The 22034-nt window shown below is 38.6% G+C and overlaps 2 protein-coding genes and 2 long non-coding RNA genes across 5 annotated transcripts in view; 2 read left to right on the top strand and 2 right to left on the bottom strand.

The window, feature by feature from the left end:
• The window catches only part of LOC121729002 (tyrosine-protein phosphatase 10D), a 24290-nt gene extending 18527 nt beyond the window's left edge, over nt 1-5763 (bottom strand). For both annotated transcript variants that reach the window (XM_042117370.1, XM_042117371.1), the window contains exon 1: nt 5476-5763. In XM_042117370.1, coding sequence (XP_041973304.1) covers nt 5476-5634 — 159 coding nt within the window. In that variant the 5' untranslated portion in view covers nt 5635-5763. The remainder of the gene's footprint in view (nt 1-5475) is intronic.
• On the top strand, nt 1860-22034 carry LOC121729016. Its single transcript, XR_006035906.1, has 4 exons — nt 1860-1943; nt 2837-2843; nt 10355-10359; nt 22022-22034. It is a non-coding gene; the product is annotated as an uncharacterized LOC121729016 (long non-coding RNA).
• On the bottom strand, nt 5942-13282 carry LOC121729017. Its single transcript, XR_006035907.1, has 3 exons — nt 13054-13282; nt 10684-10686; nt 5942-5955 (listed from the first exon to the last, which is right to left on the bottom strand). It is a non-coding gene; the product is annotated as an uncharacterized LOC121729017 (long non-coding RNA).
• LOC121729005 (double-strand break repair protein MRE11) lies at nt 19708-21802 on the top strand. The gene has a single exon (XM_042117375.1). It carries the CDS (start codon nt 19820-19822, stop codon nt 21722-21724), a length of 1905 nt encoding a protein of 634 aa, XP_041973309.1. The 5' UTR covers nt 19708-19819; the 3' UTR covers nt 21725-21802.

Below are 22034 nucleotides of genomic sequence, written 5' to 3'. Positions count from 1 at the left end.
TGGCAAGTTGACAGGTTTTTATAGCAATTATGCCCTAATAAGTGTTTTTCGATTATTGACGTTGTAAGTGTTCCTGATAAGAATGGCGTTTTAGCGGGGTGCAAGGTATGCTCAGCTCATTTGATTGTTTGGTTTTTGGAAGAACACAATATTGCTTAGATACAAAATTAGTGATTTCCCAGCATCTGCGACAGCTAGAGCTGTAACCACGATAGAGAAAGGTCATACCTACCGTTCGGTCAATCAGGCCTTAGGTGTGTCGGCTTCCGTGGTTCATCGTAACTTTCAACGCTTCAGAGAGACTGGATCTTACGTTCGGAGACGAGAACAAGGCAGATATCGGGTGACAATGGTTCAGGATGACCATTTTGTAAGGAAACAAAACTTAAGAAATCGACCTCAAACTGCTATGCAGACACGAAACCTGTCGGAACAGGTCCAAGATGAACGTGTAAGTGATTGTACAGTAAGAAGAAGACTCAAAGAAGTTAAATTAAACTCAAAAGTGCCAGCAAGGGCAACAAAACTTGAGACAGGACACCGAAGAGCCAGGCTAAGATTTGCGCGTGAACATCAAAATTAGACAAGTGAGTGAAATCTTGTGCTGTACAGTGATGGGAGCAAATTCTGTGTACATTGTATTGACAGGCGATAAAGAATATGGATAAATCATAAGGAAAGCTACAGGCCATCAAACTTACCGGAAACAGTGGCCTATGATGCAGGCTTCGTAATGGTTTGGAGTTGCATATGATTTGGAGCCCGCATGGAGCTGATGATTATAGATGATGGTACTTTGACAGTATAGTGCTATAGCACCGACATTCTGGAACTGCATGGTGTGCCTTTTACACAGTTTAAGGTAGTAATTTCAATTTTATGTGCGTCCATAGAGTAAGAAAATCGGGCATTATTACCTAAACGATGCTGGCGTAGCCCAGGTGGAGAGGCCAGCGTGGTCTACGGATGTGGATCCGATTGAAGACGTGTGGCACATCAATGGGTGAACGGTACGAGTTCAAACTCCAGCTCCAAAATGTTGCCAGGAGCTCGAGTTGGCGCTACTGGGGGAGTAGGAGAATATCCCACAGGAAATGATTGACAATTAAAATGCAAGCATGGAATGGCGTATCCAGGCCCTCTTGAGATCCATAGAAGGCATTACACGCTTTTAACATGGCATTTCTTTAATAAAAATGGAGAATTTATCTTAAAAACTTATTACTGAAATTTCAAAGATTTTCTTAATTTTTTGATTTTTGCTGATTTTTTTCTATTTTTCACGTTTTTATGCCCTAAATTTATATAAAATTTATTTTTTAATAATCAATCAGTAAATAAATAAATAAATATATTAAAATCAGTGAACATTTAAAAAAAAATTGAAAATTTTGTTATGTTCCTCTAATTTTGCCGGTGTGTTTATATTCCGTTTTTTATACGATTCCAAGTAGGTACGATTTTACCAAAGAAATTAAACGTGCTTAGCACACACTTAGCAGGTTCTAAACGTATAAACACGTTTTAAATAACACTCAATTGCATTTCACCAACATAAACTAAACTCGTTCATAGCAAATCCGATTTTTATCTTCTGAACGCCCATTATTCTCGAATATTGGGCGTTCAGAAGATAAAAATCGGATTTGCTATTTTAACTCCATAAAACACATTTAACACATTGAGTGCCAAATATATTTTCAGGTCATTATTGGTTCCCACCATACAAATGGTCTCCTACGTAACACTACGTACCCGGCACCCTGTTTAAAAATGGCATGTGTGGTGCCACAATCTACGTAATATTGCGTACTGTATTTGCATCATTTTACGTACAAAACGCGCATAGGTCGCTACGTTTGTAAGACCGGACATCCGAAATACGGTTCTTGAAGTTTTGGAAAGATTTTGTGAAATATCTACTGGGACTGAACTGTGGCAGTGTTACTACCACAGCTGCAGAAGCACCTGGACCACAAATACCGCCAGTACAGCCTGAACAAGTTCAAGCAAACAGCAACGGCGATGGGTCTGCTGCAGACCCATCGTCGTTGCTGCCTGGGCCCTCTGTCCTACGGCGACCTACATCGCCGGCAGTTCATAAAAATCGTGTTCCGTTGAGAGATTTTCATCACTTAGAAAAGCTCCCACCTACTAAGAAGGCTGTTTCAACGCAGCCTTGTCGTGTCTGCGCCAAAAATAAAAAACGAAAGAAGTCATATTTCGTATGTGCCACTTGTCCGGAAAAGACTGCCTTGTGTGTTGTAAACTGTTTCTAGACCTACCAAACTGATCCTCGTTTTGCACAATTTTGCATAATTTTATATAAAATTCTATTGATGTTCTTAGATGTTCCTTTTTATATAAATTATAGTTATCGATGTCTTTACATTTTGGGCCTTCGAAGTGCCTTATAAATTTTGTGATTAGTTTTAAAATAATAAAGTTACTTTTTTCCATGTCATTTCCTATTTGAGATGCCAACGAACCTAAAAACGTCCTTTCCAGCATAGCTAGCACGGGGTTTCTCAGTCGATTCTTCGGAAGAAAGTAATGGCAGTTTCTTTCCCATGTCTACATATATTTTTCCCGAGCATGGCACCACCCATCGACTTGAGTTTCAGTGGACAAAGACAAAAAACTCTTTCCATAGCAACCATAAAAGCAACGGCAATTATTTTTTTTGACATTTAGTTTCTTGGTTCTTTTTTTATTTTTATTATGGCACCTCGGCTATAAAACCATGGCCAGTGTCGAATAAATGGCGGCAAATTAAAAAAAACGACGTGTAGTAACCTAGTCTATAGCCGAATTATAGTTTTGATCTACGACAAAGTTTGGGAGTTTCGGCGTTGTTTTAAGAACGGAAAGCATATTATGCTACTATGCAAGTTACATTCATCATCATCATCACTACCATAATATTATACCATACATCGTCCCATGACTATGACTTATGAGCCTATAATGACCCTGTTGTTGGTACTTTTCATAGGCTTTTAGATCGAGACTCGAGTTTGTCAAGCGATAATTTAAAAAAATCTATACCTACCTAATATAAACCTGAAGAGTATGTTTGCTTGAACGCGTTAATCTCAGGAACTACAGGTCCGATTTAAAAACTAATTTCAGTGTTAGATAGCTCATTTATCGAGTAAGACTATAGGCTAAGACTAAAACGATTGAAGAAACTCAGAAAAATGTGGGAAATACTGGGGAAATATTAGAAATTACGAACTACTGGAGCAATTTTTGTGGAAATATTTGGCACAGATATAGAGTAGAGCAAGTGAAGGGAGTAGGGACATAAGAGCTATTTTTTATGGAAAAATGTACGGTTTCCGTACAATTCCTAATTTACGTGGATGAAGCCGCGCGGGACATCTAGTATCCTAATATATCCTATAATCTCGCAGTCAAACAAAATTCTTAAGTAAATAAAGTTAATACAAAACATAATCAATTTATCATAGCATTTACTAAATCGTTTGTTTGGGAAACATTGTTAAAATAGCATGTAATTTGCCAACAGTTATGTTTAGTAAAAAGGCCTGCGTTTGTCGTAGAAATAAAATTCTATAATATAATTTCGATAACAATAAGTTTAGACAACTAAATAAAAATAAAACGAAGTGCTAATTTTTGATTTGGGACTAATCTGGAAAACATAATCTCAAAACACGATTAAATAGATGCGAACTAAGCCGGGGCCTCACCGACAAGCAAGCACGAGTTAGCTGCGAAGTTTACTGAACGACGCATGAGTTTCGGCGGGGCCGAAAGTTTCGGCTATATTTTGGCCGAAACCGAAACTAAGGCCGAAACTAGGTGTTTGGCCGAAACTGGCCGAAACGGAAAGTTCGGTCGGTCACTACTTATTTCCTAATATTATTTAATTAGAAAAAACAGTATTGCACTAAACACAGCCTGTGCACAACTTCATAATATGTAATTGCTTGGCAGAAATGGCATTTTTTTTATGAAATAAGGGGGTAAACAAGCAAACGGGTACCATTCCATCAGGAAAGCAACTGCCGTCGCCCATAGACACACGCAACATCAGAAGAGCTGCAGGTGCGTTGCCAGCCTTTTAAGTGGGAATAGGATTTCAGGGTAAGGAAGGGGACAGAGAAGGGAAGGGTAGGCAATTGGACCTCCGGTAAACTCACTTACTCGGCGAAACACAGCGCAAGCGCTGTTTCATGCCAGTTTTCTGTGAGCCCATGGTATTTTTCCGGTCGAGCCGGCCCATTCGTGCCGAAGGATGGCCCTACCACGTAAAGACATGCAGTGTTTGTGCAAAATACAATGTTTTTTACATATGTACTAAAATGCCTCTTTAACTATTTAGAGAGACATTTCATTATTAAATAATAAAATAATATTATTATTTTAATATGATACAGGGTAAAGGTCATTTTTATCTGAGTCATTTATTGAAATGACATGTAAACAAAAACTTGCATCAAAAAACCCAAAGGTTAAGGATGACATGAATGACATACTTTAGTAGAATAAATCTTATATATATAAAATTCTTGTGTCACAATGTTAGTTACCATACTCCTCCGGAACGGCTTTCTTGTTTTTTTACCAAATTTAACATGCATATTCAGTAGGTCTTACTGGCTACTTTTTATATTGATAAGGGATTTTATTGAATAAATAATCACTTTACACACTTTTGCATTGCATGTTTATACGTGGGAGAGCCATGCTTAGGCACGAATGGGCCGGCTCGACCGGAGAAATACCACGTTCTCACAGAAAACCGGCGTGAAACAGCGCTTGCGCTGTGTTTCGCCGAGTGAGTGAGTTTACCGGAGGCCCAATCCCCTATCCCTTCCCATCCCTACCCTCCCCCCCTATTTTCTATTACCCTATTTCCTCTTAAAAGGTCGGTAACGCACATGCAGCTCGCCTGATGCTGCGAGTGTCCATGGGCGACGGACGTTGCTTTCCATCCTTATTTCATTTAAAAAACAAAAAAAAAATGTATGTGTAACAATGAGCGGCTAAAAGTCCAATTTTAGCAAGTTGATATTTCTTCACGATGAAGTGCCAGCTAATAAACTTTCTAATGCAATTTGCATAAAAACAAACTTCATGTAAGTAAAAACTACAGCAAAAAATTTAATATAATTATATAATATACGGTCCATACCAAAGTATGCCCATAATATCTTATATATTTTTTTCTAATTCACCCATCAGTAAATTATTCAGTTTTATTAGATTTATTACTTTTATTTGCTGAAGGGAGAGTATTGTTGGCTTTTACTTTATTTAAAATTCTACAACTTAATGTTTGTTATTTATTGTGGTATATCATGACAACTTAAATATTATAAGGAGCATAAAATAACTTTATGTGAGCTGTAAACTTGTTTGTTGCCTGGAATATAAGTTTTGAAGTGATGACATTCTGGTTTCAATCATTTCTCAGTAACATTGCATGTATATATTGTTACTCACGGCAAATATAGTAAATACGAGTACTAGGTGTGCGTAGGCGCGCGCGAATCGAACCTCAGCTTGCACAATCGACCTCTTCCACATCATTGAAGGCAATTCTCTGATTTCACATGACACTTTCTCTTCCAAGAAAACATTACTTTTATAACGTTTGAGCATTTCTTGTGAACTTTGTCCCTTTCCTTGATCTTCATATCCAAGTGCTATCACAATAAGCAGATGTTTTCATTAGAATAAGTAAAAAATAGAAATTATTAAACTATTATCTGCCATAGCTGCCAACAACGAATAAAACTTGATAAACCTGAAAACAATGAGTTTGACATTTGACTTTTGATTTTTCTTTTTCTTATTATGGCACTTCGGCTATATAACCATGGCCAGTGTCAAGTATTATAAATGGCGGAAAAACAATATTGTTATGATTTATACGTAATTCAGTACTTAGTTTATTATTTTTAGAATACTAAATTATTATAACTGAACTATTTTTGACAAAATTAGATGGTAGTTTTAATATTTACATCTGGCCACACTGACAATGTGCAATCCTATCTGAGCTACGATCGCTTCACTTGGAGTGGGGGTTGACGGGTAAAAATGGTGTATAAATACCCCAAGAGTGCAGTGCGATGCGAGCCAAAACAAAAGCCTTCGCCTCGCAGCCGGGGCCCCTCGTTACGTCAGAAATGACGTCATAGCCCGCGACCTCAAGGTAGAGAACCTCGAGAGCTTCATCGGCCGTATGGCCACAAAACTCTTCGCCAGAGCAGACGCCTCCAGACTGGAGTCCCTCCAAAGCCTGGCTCCTTGGCACGCCCGCCCCCCTGACATGAGGCAACTTCAAAGAGGAAATATTCCTGCAGAATCCACGTGAATCTAGCGTGCTGCGGCCTGCGTGGTATAGTAGCTTAGCTCTCATAGGTTCACTATCGATAAAGTATATCATTTTTCTCCTTTCCATTTTCTTAATAACGAGTGTGGGGAAGTTCCCCACACCGTGGTACTAATTCGCTAGGGCTTAGTCTTAGATTAGGGCCTTAGTTGGCAATTTTTCCCAATATTGATTCTCCAATTTTTCCCATTTAATTTCCCATTTATGTGTACAAAAACTTTTCGCATTTGCCCCAAATTCGAGCCACCGGAACACCGAGTAAACAGCGCACCTGCAATCACCAAAAACAACTAGCGTGCCCCCGACTCTACCTGCCTGAACTATCGCCCCTTGTCGCTGGCAGCCTCCGCTAGGCCTTCTCCGGGGTAACCGGGGATCTCACCTAGTGGAATGGACCGCCAGGGGTTGACTCAGGTGGGTTAGGAAGGGCGGCCATGCTGGTAGTAGAGGTGACTCTACATGTCACCCAACCTAGGGAGTCGTGTCGTCCCGCCACAAACTCCGCCTCATAGTTATGAGGTGCGACAGATCCCTCGGGCAGGGGGCTCAGCCCCGATCCTAAATTCCATAGCTGGGCATTTGACTCGTTAATTAACGAAGTCAACATTTTGATTACCGGATTAACTTTTAAGTTAACTTTTAAAAATATTAACGGACTCGTTAACTTCCGTTAGTATGCAGAAGTCCGTTAATCGTTGATCCAATGGCTACTATTTACCGCACGGCACCGCGGCGCGGCGCGAAAAACTGGTTCAGACAGTTAGGAAACGTCAAACGACACGGGCGGGCGGGCAGCGCAGCGCCGCGGCACGCCACGCGGCAAAATAGATTGAATAGTTTACGCGCAAATCATAAAAGTATATTGTGCAGTAACCGTATATTTTTCCGGCACAAAATGTATCCTATGTTCTTTTTCGGGACTCAAAGTATTCTTATATCAAATTTCAGCAAAATGGGTCCAGCCGTTTATGATGTTCTTGTCGTTGAGTGACGGAGATGGTAGCGATAGCAATGACCGACCTATCAAAAAGTGTCCCGGGGTTAAGGAACGGTAATCGTTAGGATTGGATGATAATGGACATAAAGGTCTACTATTTAATATTGCCTCGACTTGCGTTAATAAAGTACCTAATTCTTCGAAAGTGAGATGGGTGTTACCCGTAACGCGACGAATGTGAAATTTGGCTGATTTAGCTCCGGCCTCCCAGAGGCCACCGAAATGAGGAGCGTGCGCCGGGGAAACAATAAATTTTATATGCTCGTCTGTTGCAAAGTCTGAAATAGCATTTTTGTTTGCCTTTATGAAGTTACCTATTTCTTTGGCTGCCGCGACGAAATTCCTTCCGTTATCACAGAATATTTCAGAAGGTTTTCCACGCCTAGATATAAATCTGCGAAGCGCCTGTAAAAAACTATCTTTAGATAGGTCGCTGACAGCTTCTAAATGCAAACATTTAAAACGAAAGCATATAAATAAACACAAATATGCCTTGATTGTTCGCGCCCCGCGCCCGCTCTTATTAAGTATATAGAATGGACCTGCAAAATCAATGCCTACAGTTTTAAAGGGAAAATCTGGCATAACTCTTTGTACAGGTAAGTTGCCCATTATAGGATTTAGAGGCCTTCCTTGATAACGTCTGCATGTTATGCATCTATGTACTGTGTTTCGTGCGAGACATCGACCATTGATTGGCCAAATAGATTCACGAATTAATAATATAATTGCGGTCCAGCATGCATATGATGAATGTGATCGCGTTCAAAAATAAGTTTAGTGAGATGATGATTGGAGTGAAGAAGAATTGGATGTTTTTTATTAAAATCATAATCTGAATTATTCAGTCTTCCACCAACTCGTATTAGCCTTAAATTATTGTCGAAAAAAGGTGTTAAAGACAAGATGCTCGACTTGTTACTAATAGATTTACCAATTTCTAATAATTTATATTCTTTAGGAAAAGATTCCTTTTGAGAAATCATACATAGACTATGGAAAGCGTCGTTTAACTCATCCAAACTTAAAACTCCTAGACGTTTATTAGTTTTGTTTCAATTAAAAATAAATCGTTTAACATATCCTAAAACTCTGCGAACCCTTGAAAATTTAGAATATTTTTCAAATTCAATTATGCTTACTTCCGTAGCTTCGTTTACTACACCTGCAGAAGAAATTAATGTAATCTCAGGCAAATTAACTTCATTTGGGACATCTGGCGAAGGAATACACCACTCTGATTCTGGTTTAGATAAGAACAGTGGGCCATTCCATCAGGTTTTTTTCGAAATTATATCCTTAGGTGCGACACCTCTTGACACTAGATCCCCTGAATTCAATGAAGTAGGTACATATTGCCATGATGAAATATCTGAAAGCTCTGAAATTTCGATAACCCTATTTGCTACGAATGTTTTTAATTTATGACAATCAGCACGAAGCCATCCAAGGACAACAGTAGAATCGCACCAGTGTACTTGACGAGCGACTGTACATCTAAGAGATGCCACCAACGCCTTCGACAACTTTGCTGCTAAAAGTGCTGCGCATAGTTCTAAGCGGGGTATCGTTGTCGGCTTAATAGGAGAAACTTTCGACTTAGAACACAACAATTGAACATTAATTATACCTGCATTATTTATAGATCTAAGGTAGATACAAGCTCCAAAAGCCCGCAATGATGCGTCACTAAATGAATGTAATCTATACTATAATATTATAAATGCGAATGTACAGAGATACTTTCGTTTCTGTCTGTCTGTCTGTCTGTCTCGCTTTCACGCCAAAACTACCGAACCGATTGTAATGAATTTTTGTACACAGATAGTCTAAGGTCTGAGAAAGGACATAGGCTACTTTTTAACTGGAAAAAAGGGTTGTAAGGGGGTGAAAATGCGTAAATTTGTTCAAATTAAGTTAGTTCCAAAAATGTATTATAGATGACGCCGTGCCGTCTCCTACATCGCGCTATCGCTTGCTTAAAAGTGTTACTATAAGAAGTGGTAAGGATGAAGTATCTTATCACGTATGTTTGAAATTATTAAGGAATGTTGATCATTGATGTTCGACTTCGACCCCACGGCCCACTCCCGTTTTTAATAACCCGTACGCAATTACCTCCTCCTTTTTGGAAGTCGGTCAAAAATAGGGGCGTTTTATCTGTGATGTGTCTGTCTGTCTGTAAATCTATACTAATATAAATTCGGAAGTAAGTATCTTTGTCTGTCGAGCGCTTTCACGCTAAAACTACCGAACGGATTGTAATGAAATTTTGTACTGTACAGATAGTCTAAATCCTGAGAAAGGACATAGGCTACTTTTTAACTGGAAAAAAGCGATGTAAGGGGGTGAAAATGCGTAAATTTGTTCAAATTAAGTTTGTTCCAAAAATTCATTATAGATGGCGTCGTGCCGTCTCCTACATCGCACTATCGCTTACTCAAAAGTGTTACTATAAGATGTGGTAAGGATGAAGGCATGAAGCTTCCTCATGCCTGTTACGGCTATTGGAAGAATTGATAAAAGTTGATCGTTGATGTTCGTCTTCGACTCCTCTTCCCAACTTTTAACCCCTAACGCTTAAATACGCGTTTTATGTGTTATGTGTCTGTCTGTCTGTAAACATTGAAGTTTGAAGTAAGCGTACCGCGGAAACACCTCTATCGTGCAAATTTTGCAATTTGCAGTAATGTAGCCTACAAATTACAATCTACCATCTACATGGTTCAACGGGAGTCGGGAACTACCTACTATAATATAAGTTACTCTATGAAGGGAACTACCGCGCGCTATAAGCTGAAGTCCACGCGGACGGAGTCGGGGGCAACAGCTAGTTCAACATAATTGTAATTTTCGCACAGTACTCTACGAGGTACACTTACATTTAGAAGATGTGGTAAACTATTACTGTACATCTAAAATTCTTCCCATGACCTTTGTATATCCTTGGGAACAGGTTCATCCCAATCTAGACCCTTTTGCCACAGAGATTGTAATAATAGTTTTGCTAAAACAACACATGGACTGATCAAGCCTAAAGGATCGAATATTTTAAACGTAAATGATAAAATTAGCCGCTTAGTAATTGGTTGTTCCTTTGGTGAAACCTCAAATGAAATTCGCAAATTATCATCTTCAGGATTCCAATTAATACCTAAAGCACTGGTTGATGAACTAACACTAAATTCAGTTGATGAGTTAACTACGTCTGTTTTTAAAATCGATTCGTAATTAGATTTGTACTTACGAAGATAAAAACATGCCCCTTTTAAAGTGGCTGATAATGCATTTTGAATGTGCATAAGTTCATTTTCACTATCTGCGCCAGTTATGACGCATCAACGTAAAAATCTTGTTTGATAATTTTACCTATTAATTTATCAGTACAATCATGTCCCAATTGCCAGAGATAACGAGTGGCCAAAAAACTAGAACTTGAAAGACCATATGTAACTGTTAAGATTTTGATTGTATCAATTTCCTTTTCTCTCCATAAAATTAACTGCAAGTTTTGATGTTCCTGATGCACATGAATTTGTCGATAGTGCTTCTCTATATCAGCTGTTAGTAGAAATTTGTATTGTCGAGCCCTAATGAGGATAGCAAATAAAGAGTCTTGAATATTAGGTCCAACCATTTGGATATCATTAAGCGAAAACCCTGAAGTAGTTGGAGCTGAACCATCAAAAACTACTCTAATTTTAGTAGACTCACTATTTTCTTTAAATACTGCGTGATGACAGAGAAAATGAGATTGTTTCAGAAAAGCTGTATTTGGTAGCTCTTCCAAATGCCCTAGTTCATAATACTCATTGATAAAATTGGAATACTGTGTTTTTAATTGTGGATACTTCCTAAAACGTTTTTCTAAATTTAGAAATCTTTGCAGCGCCATATTATAAGAATTACCTAAACAATCAGGTGTATCAATCGAAGGAAGTTGAACTGAAAATCTTCCACTAGGTAAGCGAATTGTATTTTTTATGAAATGTTGCTCACAGTCTCTTTCGACTTTGGTAAGCTTCGATTTATTAGGAACTTCTTCGGTAGTCCAAAATTTTTGTAATAAATCATTGATATTTTCGTTTTGTAAATTGTTAGCTAAAATTGAATTATGACATTGAATTTTCTTAGTATTAGATAAATTGTTTGATATAGAACCTATGATTAACCAACCAAATCTTAGTTTAATGTTGTGTCTTGAATTTATAGATTTCACATCATTACCGAGAACATCCCAAAATAAGTCTGCACCTATAAGTATATCAATACTTATAGGTGCAGACTTATTTTGTCAATACAAGTGTAACGTTTTTTGGAAATTCGACATTGTGTAAATTGATTGTAGTAGGAGGAATAGCTCCTGTTAGCTCTTTGAGCACAAAACAATCTAAAGATATTTTGTAATTTTCGTGAACGGAATTGAGTTGAGCAATGCAACTTTCTGTTATGTAGTCAGACAAGTTGTTGTCAATACCTATAACACTAATTTTATTTATAGAACTTGACTCTAATTGCAAGAAATCTTTAAGCCTTTTGCTTATCAACGATGATTGACTTCCGCAATCAAGCAACGCACGGGCTTTAATTGCCTCCTTAGTTTTTAGATTTTGCACTTCAATTATGGCAGTAGAAAGTAATATTTGATTTGTTGGATGTGTAGAAAAATTGACAATTGTGTCAGTAGAATTTAAAGAACTAAAATCAGTCTTTGTTTGATGTAGTAACGTGTTATGCTTTCTTTTGCATACACGATATGGACCTAATTTGCAGTTGTGAGGCTGATGACCCTCCCTTAAACAGTTCATGCAAAGTTTGAATTTACGAATGTCACTAATTTTATCTTCGTAGCTTTTAGCCTTAAATATTTCACACTCATATATTTTATGCTCACCCTTACAAATAATACAAGATTTGAAATTGTTAATTTTGTTGTCACCTTGTGAGAAAGAAAATGATTTCGTATGTACTCTTTCATTGTTAACATTAGAGCCTGTGGGCCGAGAGAAGCCACTTGATGCCTTCATCTTGTCTAATTTGTTACGATTTAACGTTTCAAGTTTATCAGCTCGATCGGTTAAAAATTTATTAAATTGTTCTAGCGTAGGTACCTCATCCAAAGAGTTACGCATTTCCTCCCACTTAACTAAAGTGCACGTGTCTAGTTTCGAAGAGACCATGTGAATTATTAAAATGTCCCAATATTGGGTAGATTGCCCGAGACTAGACAATGCACGTAATTTTTTTGTAACATGGTCCACAAGAAAGCGCAAAGATCGTTCGGACTCGCGACTCAACGGTTCAATCTTGAAGAGAGCATTCAAATGATGATTTAAAAGCTGTCGTTTATTGTCGTACCTCTCGCAAAGTAAACGCCACGCATCTTTATAGTTAGCCTCGGAAACCTCCAAATTTGATATAACTCGTGCAGCATCGCCTGCTAAATAAGATATCAAATAATGAAATTTATGAATTGGCTTTATGCGATCGTTATTGTGTATAACGGACAAGAATGTGTCTCGAAACTCTAGCCATCGAAAAAAAGCACCATCGAATTTATTAATTTGTAATTGAGGCAGTTTAAATTCAGTTTCAAAATGATCGCGATGACACTGAGACAAGGAAGTGTTATGCTTGTCTTTTTTACTGCTAAACTTCGCTAAAATAGTTTGTGCCATTGCCGTACATGTCGCACAATCTTGCTCAATAGCATCCCGCTCATTTATTTCAAATGCTAAATTATCTGAATTTAATACATCTATCGAATCTTGCACTTGCTCATATTGATTTGATAACAAACGAAATTTTTCTAATTTTATTGAAAGTTCCGTAACTTCAACAGTAGATAACTCTTCTTTTTTGTCAATTAAATCAATATAGTTTTTAAATTTAGTAATACGCCCTTTTAAAGAAGAACGCTTGGCAAAATATTTAATTGATATGTATTTCCAAACTCCAAGCGAGATTCCAATATTTTTCCAGATTATGCCTGAAAGTAGCCTGAAATAGTCGGCAAATAACAAAAAGTTAATGTTTTCTATAAATTCGATCGACCGATAACGATTATATTATCTACATAAGGTAATTGAATGTTACTGGTTTTTAAATTTACTAAAAATAGTTAATTTGTGCTGATTGGGCAATAAAACTATAAAATATTGATGAATTATGTTATAGAATAAAGGAATATAGGATATCTAGATAGGAAATAGGTATTTAGGGTTATAATTAGGGTTAGGTAATGGATGTGAGGTTGAAGAATGGGAAGACACTTATCTGAAAACGCCGAGTCGTAGCTAAATCACTCCACAACGTCCTCAGTTTCGTTTTTCTTCTTCCAGAAATAAGTATTACTTTCCAGCTAGAGCCACTCTGACCAGGATGATGCAATAGTTGGATCGTCGAATGACCGCCGAACGTAATATTGCTTATTTCTCGTTTAGTAATTCCTCGTCATCCTTTGATTGCGAATTGTAGATTCGTATTTTGCACGGTCGCCAAATGTTCCGAATTGTATGTTTGGTTGGTTGGTATAATTAAAGATAGACTTGACAAAAATTACTTTATTGTTACTTGTATGTGCGAACAAAAAGATAATAGAAAAGTGAATGACAAAATGACAAAGCAAATTCATAAAATATTAATAATGTGGAAGGTATTGAAATATCAATTGGTCGGTAGTAAGAAATGTTAGCGTGCCGGTGGTTGTAAATTTATCATGTTGCTATTTAGTAGTCGTAGGCGCTCGAACATACTATGTGTGTTGTTTACTTTCAACGTTTACTTTCAATGCAGCAATGTAAGGACTGATTTACCAGATAGATTTTACCTGAGTAATAAATAAGTAACTTTATAATGTGTTATGTGTATATTATTTACCCCTATAAGAACCTCATGTCATAAGTCATAACACATCCGACGAATGACGATTGAAAAATCATTCCAAACGAAAATGTGTATCTACTTTTCAATCGTCACCTTTTTTGCCAATTAAAATTTATGATACCTAATTTGAAATACAAAATCTGTCAAAGTTGCATATTATTTATTTCTTATAGAAACTCAGGTAAAATAACTCGAACGGACTAAACTATCGATAGCAAAATACTATACTATCGATAGTAAATTATACATCACTAGCACACGCAAACATTGACAGATCAAAAATGGTCACGCATTTTCGGGTTGTCAGGTGGTCTATACGACAGTATATTATAAGTTTATGGTGTGAACTGTGAGTATGAATAAATCATTGAGGTACTAGAGACTGGACGGAACGTGCACGTCAGTAGTGACATATTTCAAAAGAAGTTTTAGGTGTTACTTGGGTGTTACGTAGTATATGACATTCTCTTTGGTTTTAGGGGCATGTGTCAAAAAATAAACAACAAGAGTTTGTTTATTTTGTAAAGATTATAGCCACGATTATAGCAAATAAAATATATTTAGAACAATGATTAATGGTATTTGGATTAGATTTAGTTAAAAACGACTTGTGGTTTTGAGAGTGTAAAACACTCATTTAGTTTCAAGGCCCAATATATGCTAAAAGGAAATAAAATGGTCTTAGCAGGACATGTAAGGGATGTAGAAGAGCTATGAACTAATGGCAATAATAGTTATCAGCGCCGTAAATAGGGCGGTGCCACCGGTGCCCAGGCACAGGGCGTAGACGTAGGGGTGGGCGCAAGAATGGCCTGACCAGGCAGGATTCAGGTCTATTATTTTTTCGGTTAGCTCCCGATAAGTTCCCGCTGCGTCCCTAGTGCTCGATTCCAAAAATAAAATAGGTACCCATTATTAATAGGTACCCAGAGTAATGTATAGGACATTACTCTGGGTACCTATTAATAATATCTAAAAAAAACAAGGACCCAGTTGTAGAAGCTCGGACAGGGCGCAAAAAAGGCTGTTTACGGCACTGATAATTATATAATATGAGCCAATATAATTCGCTATAACGACTTTAGCACGCTATAAAACAAGTTCAAACGTAAGTACTGAACCAATCAAAAAACGTGACTAAAAATTTTGATACAGCAAGTCTAAACATTTTTATTCATTCTTTTTTCTTACAGATAGGTAATGCTCGGGTGGTTGCTAGAGTAAAATGCTGAGCTGCGTAACTTATAACCACAGTGGCAAGGGCAAACAGCTTAAATGTTTCATTAAAAACATTTACATAACAAAAATACGTGCAATACTTTTTACTTGAAGAAAATAAAAAGGAATGTTTTGAAAAATCTTGTTTTGATTTATATTTTACATTTACCCTTCATGTTACAGTACTACCGAGATCCCACTAAACTAATTTACCAGCCCTCAGGGTGACAACGACAACTTCCCAAAACGACAACTTCCGAAAATGCCAATTTCCGAGAACGTGTATTCTAAACTCGTCAACTTCCGAAAATGGCAAATTCCTGAAATGGCAAATTCCTAAAATGTCAAATTCCTAAATTGACAGATTCCGAAAAAATAAATTCCTGAAATGACAAATTCCGAAAATGATAAATGTAGAACCCATAGAGTATACATTATAGCAAGCTATAGAGTGCTTCTAACAAGGTATGAACTGTAAGCACGAGTGTGAACATATTTTCCTATAAGCGTCAAACGACTTGCGTTATACGTTTGACGAGTATCTATAGAACTTCTGCTTACGATCGGCACAACGGGGAATAAGCGATGCGCGCGCTCTATAGCTTGCTAATGTATACTCTAAGGTAGAACCACTTAATCCAGTCTGAAGTTGGCTGTCAACAGGGCGACCCTCTAGGTCCAGCAATTTTCAGTCTAGCTATTCACCCGGTCATCGAACTCCTAAATTCCAAATTCAACGTGTGGTATCTAGATGACGGGACCCTTGCCAGCGACACATCTACAGTTCTTTCGGAGTTTCAGACTCTGATTCGCGAATTCAAAATTATAGGCCTAGATTTGAACCTGGGGAAGTGTGAACTTTTTGTCCCTGATGATTGTGGGGATAGAGATGAGATAATATCCAGTTTCAAGGCCGTCGCCCCAGAATTATTATCAGTGATTGAGAAGAGTGCACTTTTTCTCTTGGGTTCACCTGTTCTAGCCGATTCTTTTCCGGACTATATAAATGAAAAAACACGGAATTTTAGTGAAAGTTTAGATCGTCTTCTCCAAATTAACAGTCACATGGCATTTACTCTGATTCGATATTGTTTATTCGTTCCAAAATTTACGTATGCTTTGCGGTGTTGTCAGCTCTGGAAGTTCCCAGAACTTCTCCATAGCTTAGATGACACCCTAAAGCATACGCTTTCCACACTTTTAAACATAAAATTTGATGAACGTTCCTGGACCCAAGCTACACTACCAGTAAGGTTCGGTGGCCTGGGAATACGAAAAACATCGGACACAGCTTTACCGGCGTTCTTGTCCTCGGTCCACGCAAATCGCGCAGTAATAGCCAACATTTTAGAGCCCTCATCTTGCCCATTCGTCATTCCCTTTGCGGACGAGGCCAAGGATGCCTGGGACATTGCTAGTGCCGGCAGCGAGGTTCCCAAGAACACATCTTCCCAAAGGCTCTGGGACGAGCCCATCTGCGAACTGGTGCGTAATAAACTGTTTAACACGTCTACCAGCGCCGTAGAATGGGCTCGACTTTTGGCCGTGGAGAGGTGGGAGTCGGGAGCTTGGCTGCAGGCACTGCCATCTAAAAACACAGGAACATTGCTGGACCGTAATACATTCCGTCTTGCCACTGCCCTGCGTCTTGGTGTCCCCCATGTCGTCCCCCATCAGTGTGTTTGTGGCGCGCGCGTCGACAGCTATGGTCACCACGGGTTGCGCTGCTCGCGAAGTGCCGGACGCTTTTCACGGCATCACAACCTGAATGACCTCATTCGTCGGGCTCTTGTCACTGCCGGCGTGCCAGCCATACTGGAGCCCTCCGGTTTGGCGCGCGACGATGGCAAGAGACCAGATGGAATGACCCTGGTGCCCTGGAATGTGGGTCGGGCCCTTGTGTGGGACGCTACTTGTGTCGACACACTCGCCTCGTCCCATATTCAGAGCACCTCGAGCTGTGCGGGCGCAGCCGCAAACCAAGCAGAGAACCTCAAGCGGCGCAAATATGAGAACCTCAGCGGAGATCTTATATTTGAACCGTTTGGGGTGGAAACTCTAGGCGCATGGGGTCCGGGGGCACATGAGCTTTTTAGAGGAATATCTAAGAAGCTTGTTGAAGCCACCCGAGACCCCAGAGCTGGGAGCTACCTGGCACAGCGGATAGCAATTGCCATCCAACGTGGCAATGCTGTCAGCTTGCTGGGCACTCTGCCAGATGGGGACGACTTGGGCAAGTTTTTCTTTTTATAGTTTTATATTTAAAGTTTGTATATACAATATATCTGTATATTTTAGATAGTATTTTAGTGTTTACATTTCTATCCTATTATTCTTAACTTTAATATTATAATAACATTTTTCTATAAGTTACCTTTATCTTATTAGGTATATATTTTACAACATTAATACTCTTGAAAAAGATTGGAGTCTTTAAATTTACTAAAACACATTATCTAAAACTTGCTTAGTTGAAAAACCTTTTTCATTCAAAACTCTATCTCCAGCATATCTCCAGCTTCTAAAAGAAAAGTTAAAACCCGATGTAGTATCTGGTTTATCGTCATATTTTGTGAGTCACTGTTTCTTCCACCTGATACTTTGGATTTAAATGAAATATTCTATGAAGCTATCACTGCAAATTTTTCTCGTCGGGTTTTGGAGACCATGGTGATCCATCAACACTAAAACAAAAGTTATATCTACAGACTACCTACTTCTCCTGTTATTTTTGCAGTCCACGATACAAAAATAATTAGGACAAATTTCTAAAAATTTCAGAACAAGATTGACAAGATTGTTTGACTACGGACTAATAGCCCCTTTTGTTTCATATTTTTGATCGCTTTCTTTGCCCCCTCCACCCACTTCGCACGCTCCGAATATCGGTGTATAAGCGTCAAAAGCATGTAATGTTATGTCCTACTTACTAGGACATAACAAAGGAGTCGGTATGCATATTTCATGTAATAAAAGTGATATTAAAGGTTTTTAGTTTTACATTAAAGGTCTACATTTAATGGTAGATATTGTTAAGTTTTGTGGTTCCGCTAAATAATAAACCATAAGAATTGTCAAAGAATGCCTCAAACACGTGGATTTAACATTTAATACGTAAGTTTTGAACAACGTTTTTTGGGCTTTTCAATAGGTATTTATGTAATCTAAAAAGATAATTTATAAGTCTATTAATCCCTTTTTCGTGCTATATAAGGCAATTAGTGCTAAAAATGGCACTTCAATTAATAATTTGGCTATAAAAATTGCATAGCTTTTTACGTGTGTTTACGGATTCTCATCACTTGAACTAAAGTTAATCGAATCGATGAACTAATTGACTTTCTTTCCTGTATCATAACGTGCTTCGAAATAGGTAATCGACAAATAGAAATATTGAAGAAAATAAACGCACACTACTTAAGTATGAAAATAAGCACAAAATGGCCACGCCATGACGGGCTAAAAGGGCGCTTACACGATCGGTTCTAACCACCAACAGAGGTCACCTTGGTAGGGTTGGAACAAAAATCAACCGTGTAGACGCTTGTTTTTGATTGACCAACCAAATAACCTTCAATAACCTTGGTAGTGAGCGCATCCCTCACGACCAATGTCAAATTGAGAACATTGAGTTGAGACGCAACCGTGTAGACGCTTGTTGGTGCTCAGTCGCACATTGATCGAAATCTTAACGTTGCTGTTAAATGTTCTTCCACAGACACAGCTTTTCACATCTACAGTTATTAATAAACCCTTAATTATAAAACAAGACACAGTACTTGTTTTGTAATTAAGGGTCGCACCATTTCTAATAATTCGTTGAAAGAATTTTCGTCCATTCTAAAATAATTGAGAAAATCATCAGAGTCCAATATTTTTAAAATGATTAAATGGCTCAACGTTTTTCTTTCTTTAATCACCGTTTCATCTACAGCCGTCTTTTTTTACGTTTTTTTTCATCACATATTATAGCTATACAAGCCAGCGCTATAATTGCGGTAGATAGTGGTCCCATTGTTCACTTTTCCACAGCCTAGCCAAGACATGATACGAGTTGATCGTGTAGAGAGTGATTCAACTTTGTTGACCCAACCTCAGGTGACCTCTGTTGGTGGTTCGAACCGATCGTGTATACGGCCTTTAAGACTACATCTATACTATAATACTTTATCTATGGAATAAACAGTACGTAATTTGTATTCTGTGATTTTAAAAAAGTGTCAAAAATGTTTACGCGTCGCAACTCGCATTTGACATTAACGTAATTTGTTTTCGATTGGCGGTAATTTATAGATGTTTTATTGTGTTTTGTGATATTACTAAACAAAATAAAAAGAAATCGATCGAACATGGTGCAAAATGATTCTGCGGCGTGGTCTCCAGACGAATCATTAAGAGTTCTAATAGCATCCGATATTCACTTAGGTTATCTCGAGAATGATGCGGTTCGAGGCGAAGACAGTTTTATAGCATTCGAAGAAATTCTTTCACTCGGAGTTCAATACGATGTAGACTTAATTCTACTTGGTGGTGATCTTTTCCACCACGCAAAACCGTCGCCTAGCTGTATGTTAAAATGTGCTCAAATTATTCGAAAATATTGTTTCGGGGACAAGCCGGTGAACATCGAAGTTTTATCCGACCAAATTGAAAATTTTTCCCGGAACGTAAACTACGAGGATCCAAACTTGAACATTTCTTACCCTATCTTTTCCATACACGGCAATCACGACGACCCCGTGGGCCAGGGTAGCGTGAGTTCCCTCGACATACTGTCCATGACTGGCCTCGTCAACTATTTCGGCAAGTGGAGCGACTACACCCACGTGCGAATATCTCCTGTGCTCATACAGAAGGGCGAAACGAAGCTGTCCATGTACGGATTGAGTCACCTTAAAGATCAACGACTCTCTCGTTTGTTTGTTGAGAAGAAAGTGGAAATGGAAATGGTCGAAGATGGAAACGATTGGTTTAACATGTTGGTATTGCATCAGAATAGGGCCGACAGAGGCCAAGGCAACTACATACCGGAGAGTGTTCTGCCAAATTTTCTGGACTTGGTTGTGTGGGGTCACGAACATGACAGCCAAGTGTTTGCTATGAAAGATATCAAAAGAGAAAATGAGGGCTTTTTTGTTATACAACCCGGCAGCACTGTTGCCACATCTCTAGCTGCAGGGGAAGCTCTGCCGAAGCATTGTGTTTTATTCCAGTTACATAAGAAAGAATACATTGTCACTCCCATACAGTTAAAAACTGTGAGACCGTTTTTATTCAAAACCATTGTCCTATCAGAAGAAAACCTCGGTGAAAAGAATGTAAATGAAAGTGAAAAAGTACAACAGTTTTTAAAGGACAAAGTCGAAGATGCTATCAAAGAGTCCGAGAATTTACTGAGTGGTGATCCCAGGCAGCCCAAAATACCACTAATAAGATTGAGTGTGTTCTTTGAAAAGGAAGGTCAGGATTTCAATCGTATTAGATTTGGTCAAAACTTTAATGGCTTAGTTGCTAATCCAGATGATGTTTTGATCATGAAACGAGAGAAAAGAATCCGTGACCGTAAAGATCAAGATGTGAATACTAAGAATGATGTAGATATGGGTGGTGTGGCTGCTCAAGCTCCAGATGTTGAATCACTCATACGTTCCTACTATGAAGCCCTGCCACCGGAGCGTCGACTGTCAGTCTTATCTGTGCGTGCTGTCACTGATGCTGTCAGGGATTTTACATTAAAGAAAGACGACGATATTTTCCGTCGAGTACTAGACGCACACCGACGACGCTGCGTCGATTTTCTGTTAGAGTCCACTGCAGAAAAGCCAGAAGAAATTAATGAGTCACTCAAAGCTTGCAAGCAAAGTTTGGACAATACAGATGCAGAAAACCTGAAGAGCCTTATCGATGAGGCCGCTATCAAGGCATCCAAGCACGCCGCCGCGGCCGCCGCAGCAGCCGCTGCCTCCACCGCCGCCGCAGCCAAGAACATGAGGGACTGTATTGTATTGCTGAGTGACGACGACGAGCCGCTCGTACCCATCGCCGGGCGAGGACGAGGGCGTGGCGCCCGCGGAGGGCCGCGCGGACGTGCTCGCGGCCGGCCTGCCAAGGCGCGCTCGCCGCCCCCACCGCCGCCTGTGCCCGAGCGCCGCACGCCGCGCCGTTCCGCGGCACAGAAAACCGCTACATGGCTGCAAAACATTACATCGGAACGGTCGCGCCGCACTGTTTTGGATAGTGATGAATCAGAATAAAGTATGTGGAGTACTTTATTAATGTTTAATGTTAAGATTGGTATCCCTTAATAAATACAATTTTATATAACGAACCTACAAAATGTTTTTTATGTCAGTTACAAACCCCACAAACAATATTATGTATTTACCACTTACCATGAATAGTGTGAAACATTATATTATGCTATTTTATTCCAATGTTAATTAAAAATATTATGCAGTTTTGATCCAGGCCAAGATCTTATCAAACAGAAAAATTAATTTAAATGTTAACTTAATGTTGGATTGATATTTCAAGATAATTTTATTAAGTAGTTATGAAATATCT

The sequence above is a fragment of the Aricia agestis genome, chromosome 7 (genome assembly GCF_905147365.1).
Source record: "Aricia agestis chromosome 7, ilAriAges1.1, whole genome shotgun sequence".
Lineage (NCBI taxonomy): Eukaryota > Metazoa > Arthropoda > Insecta > Lepidoptera > Lycaenidae > Aricia > Aricia agestis.
This window is presented reverse-complemented; position numbering and strand designations above follow the sequence as displayed.

Bases quoted from the DNA above. Each gene is read 5' to 3' on its own strand.
- LOC121729005 (XM_042117375.1), top strand. From the start codon at position 19,820: ATGGTGCAAAATGATTCTGCGGCGTGGTCTCCAGACGAATCATTAAGA.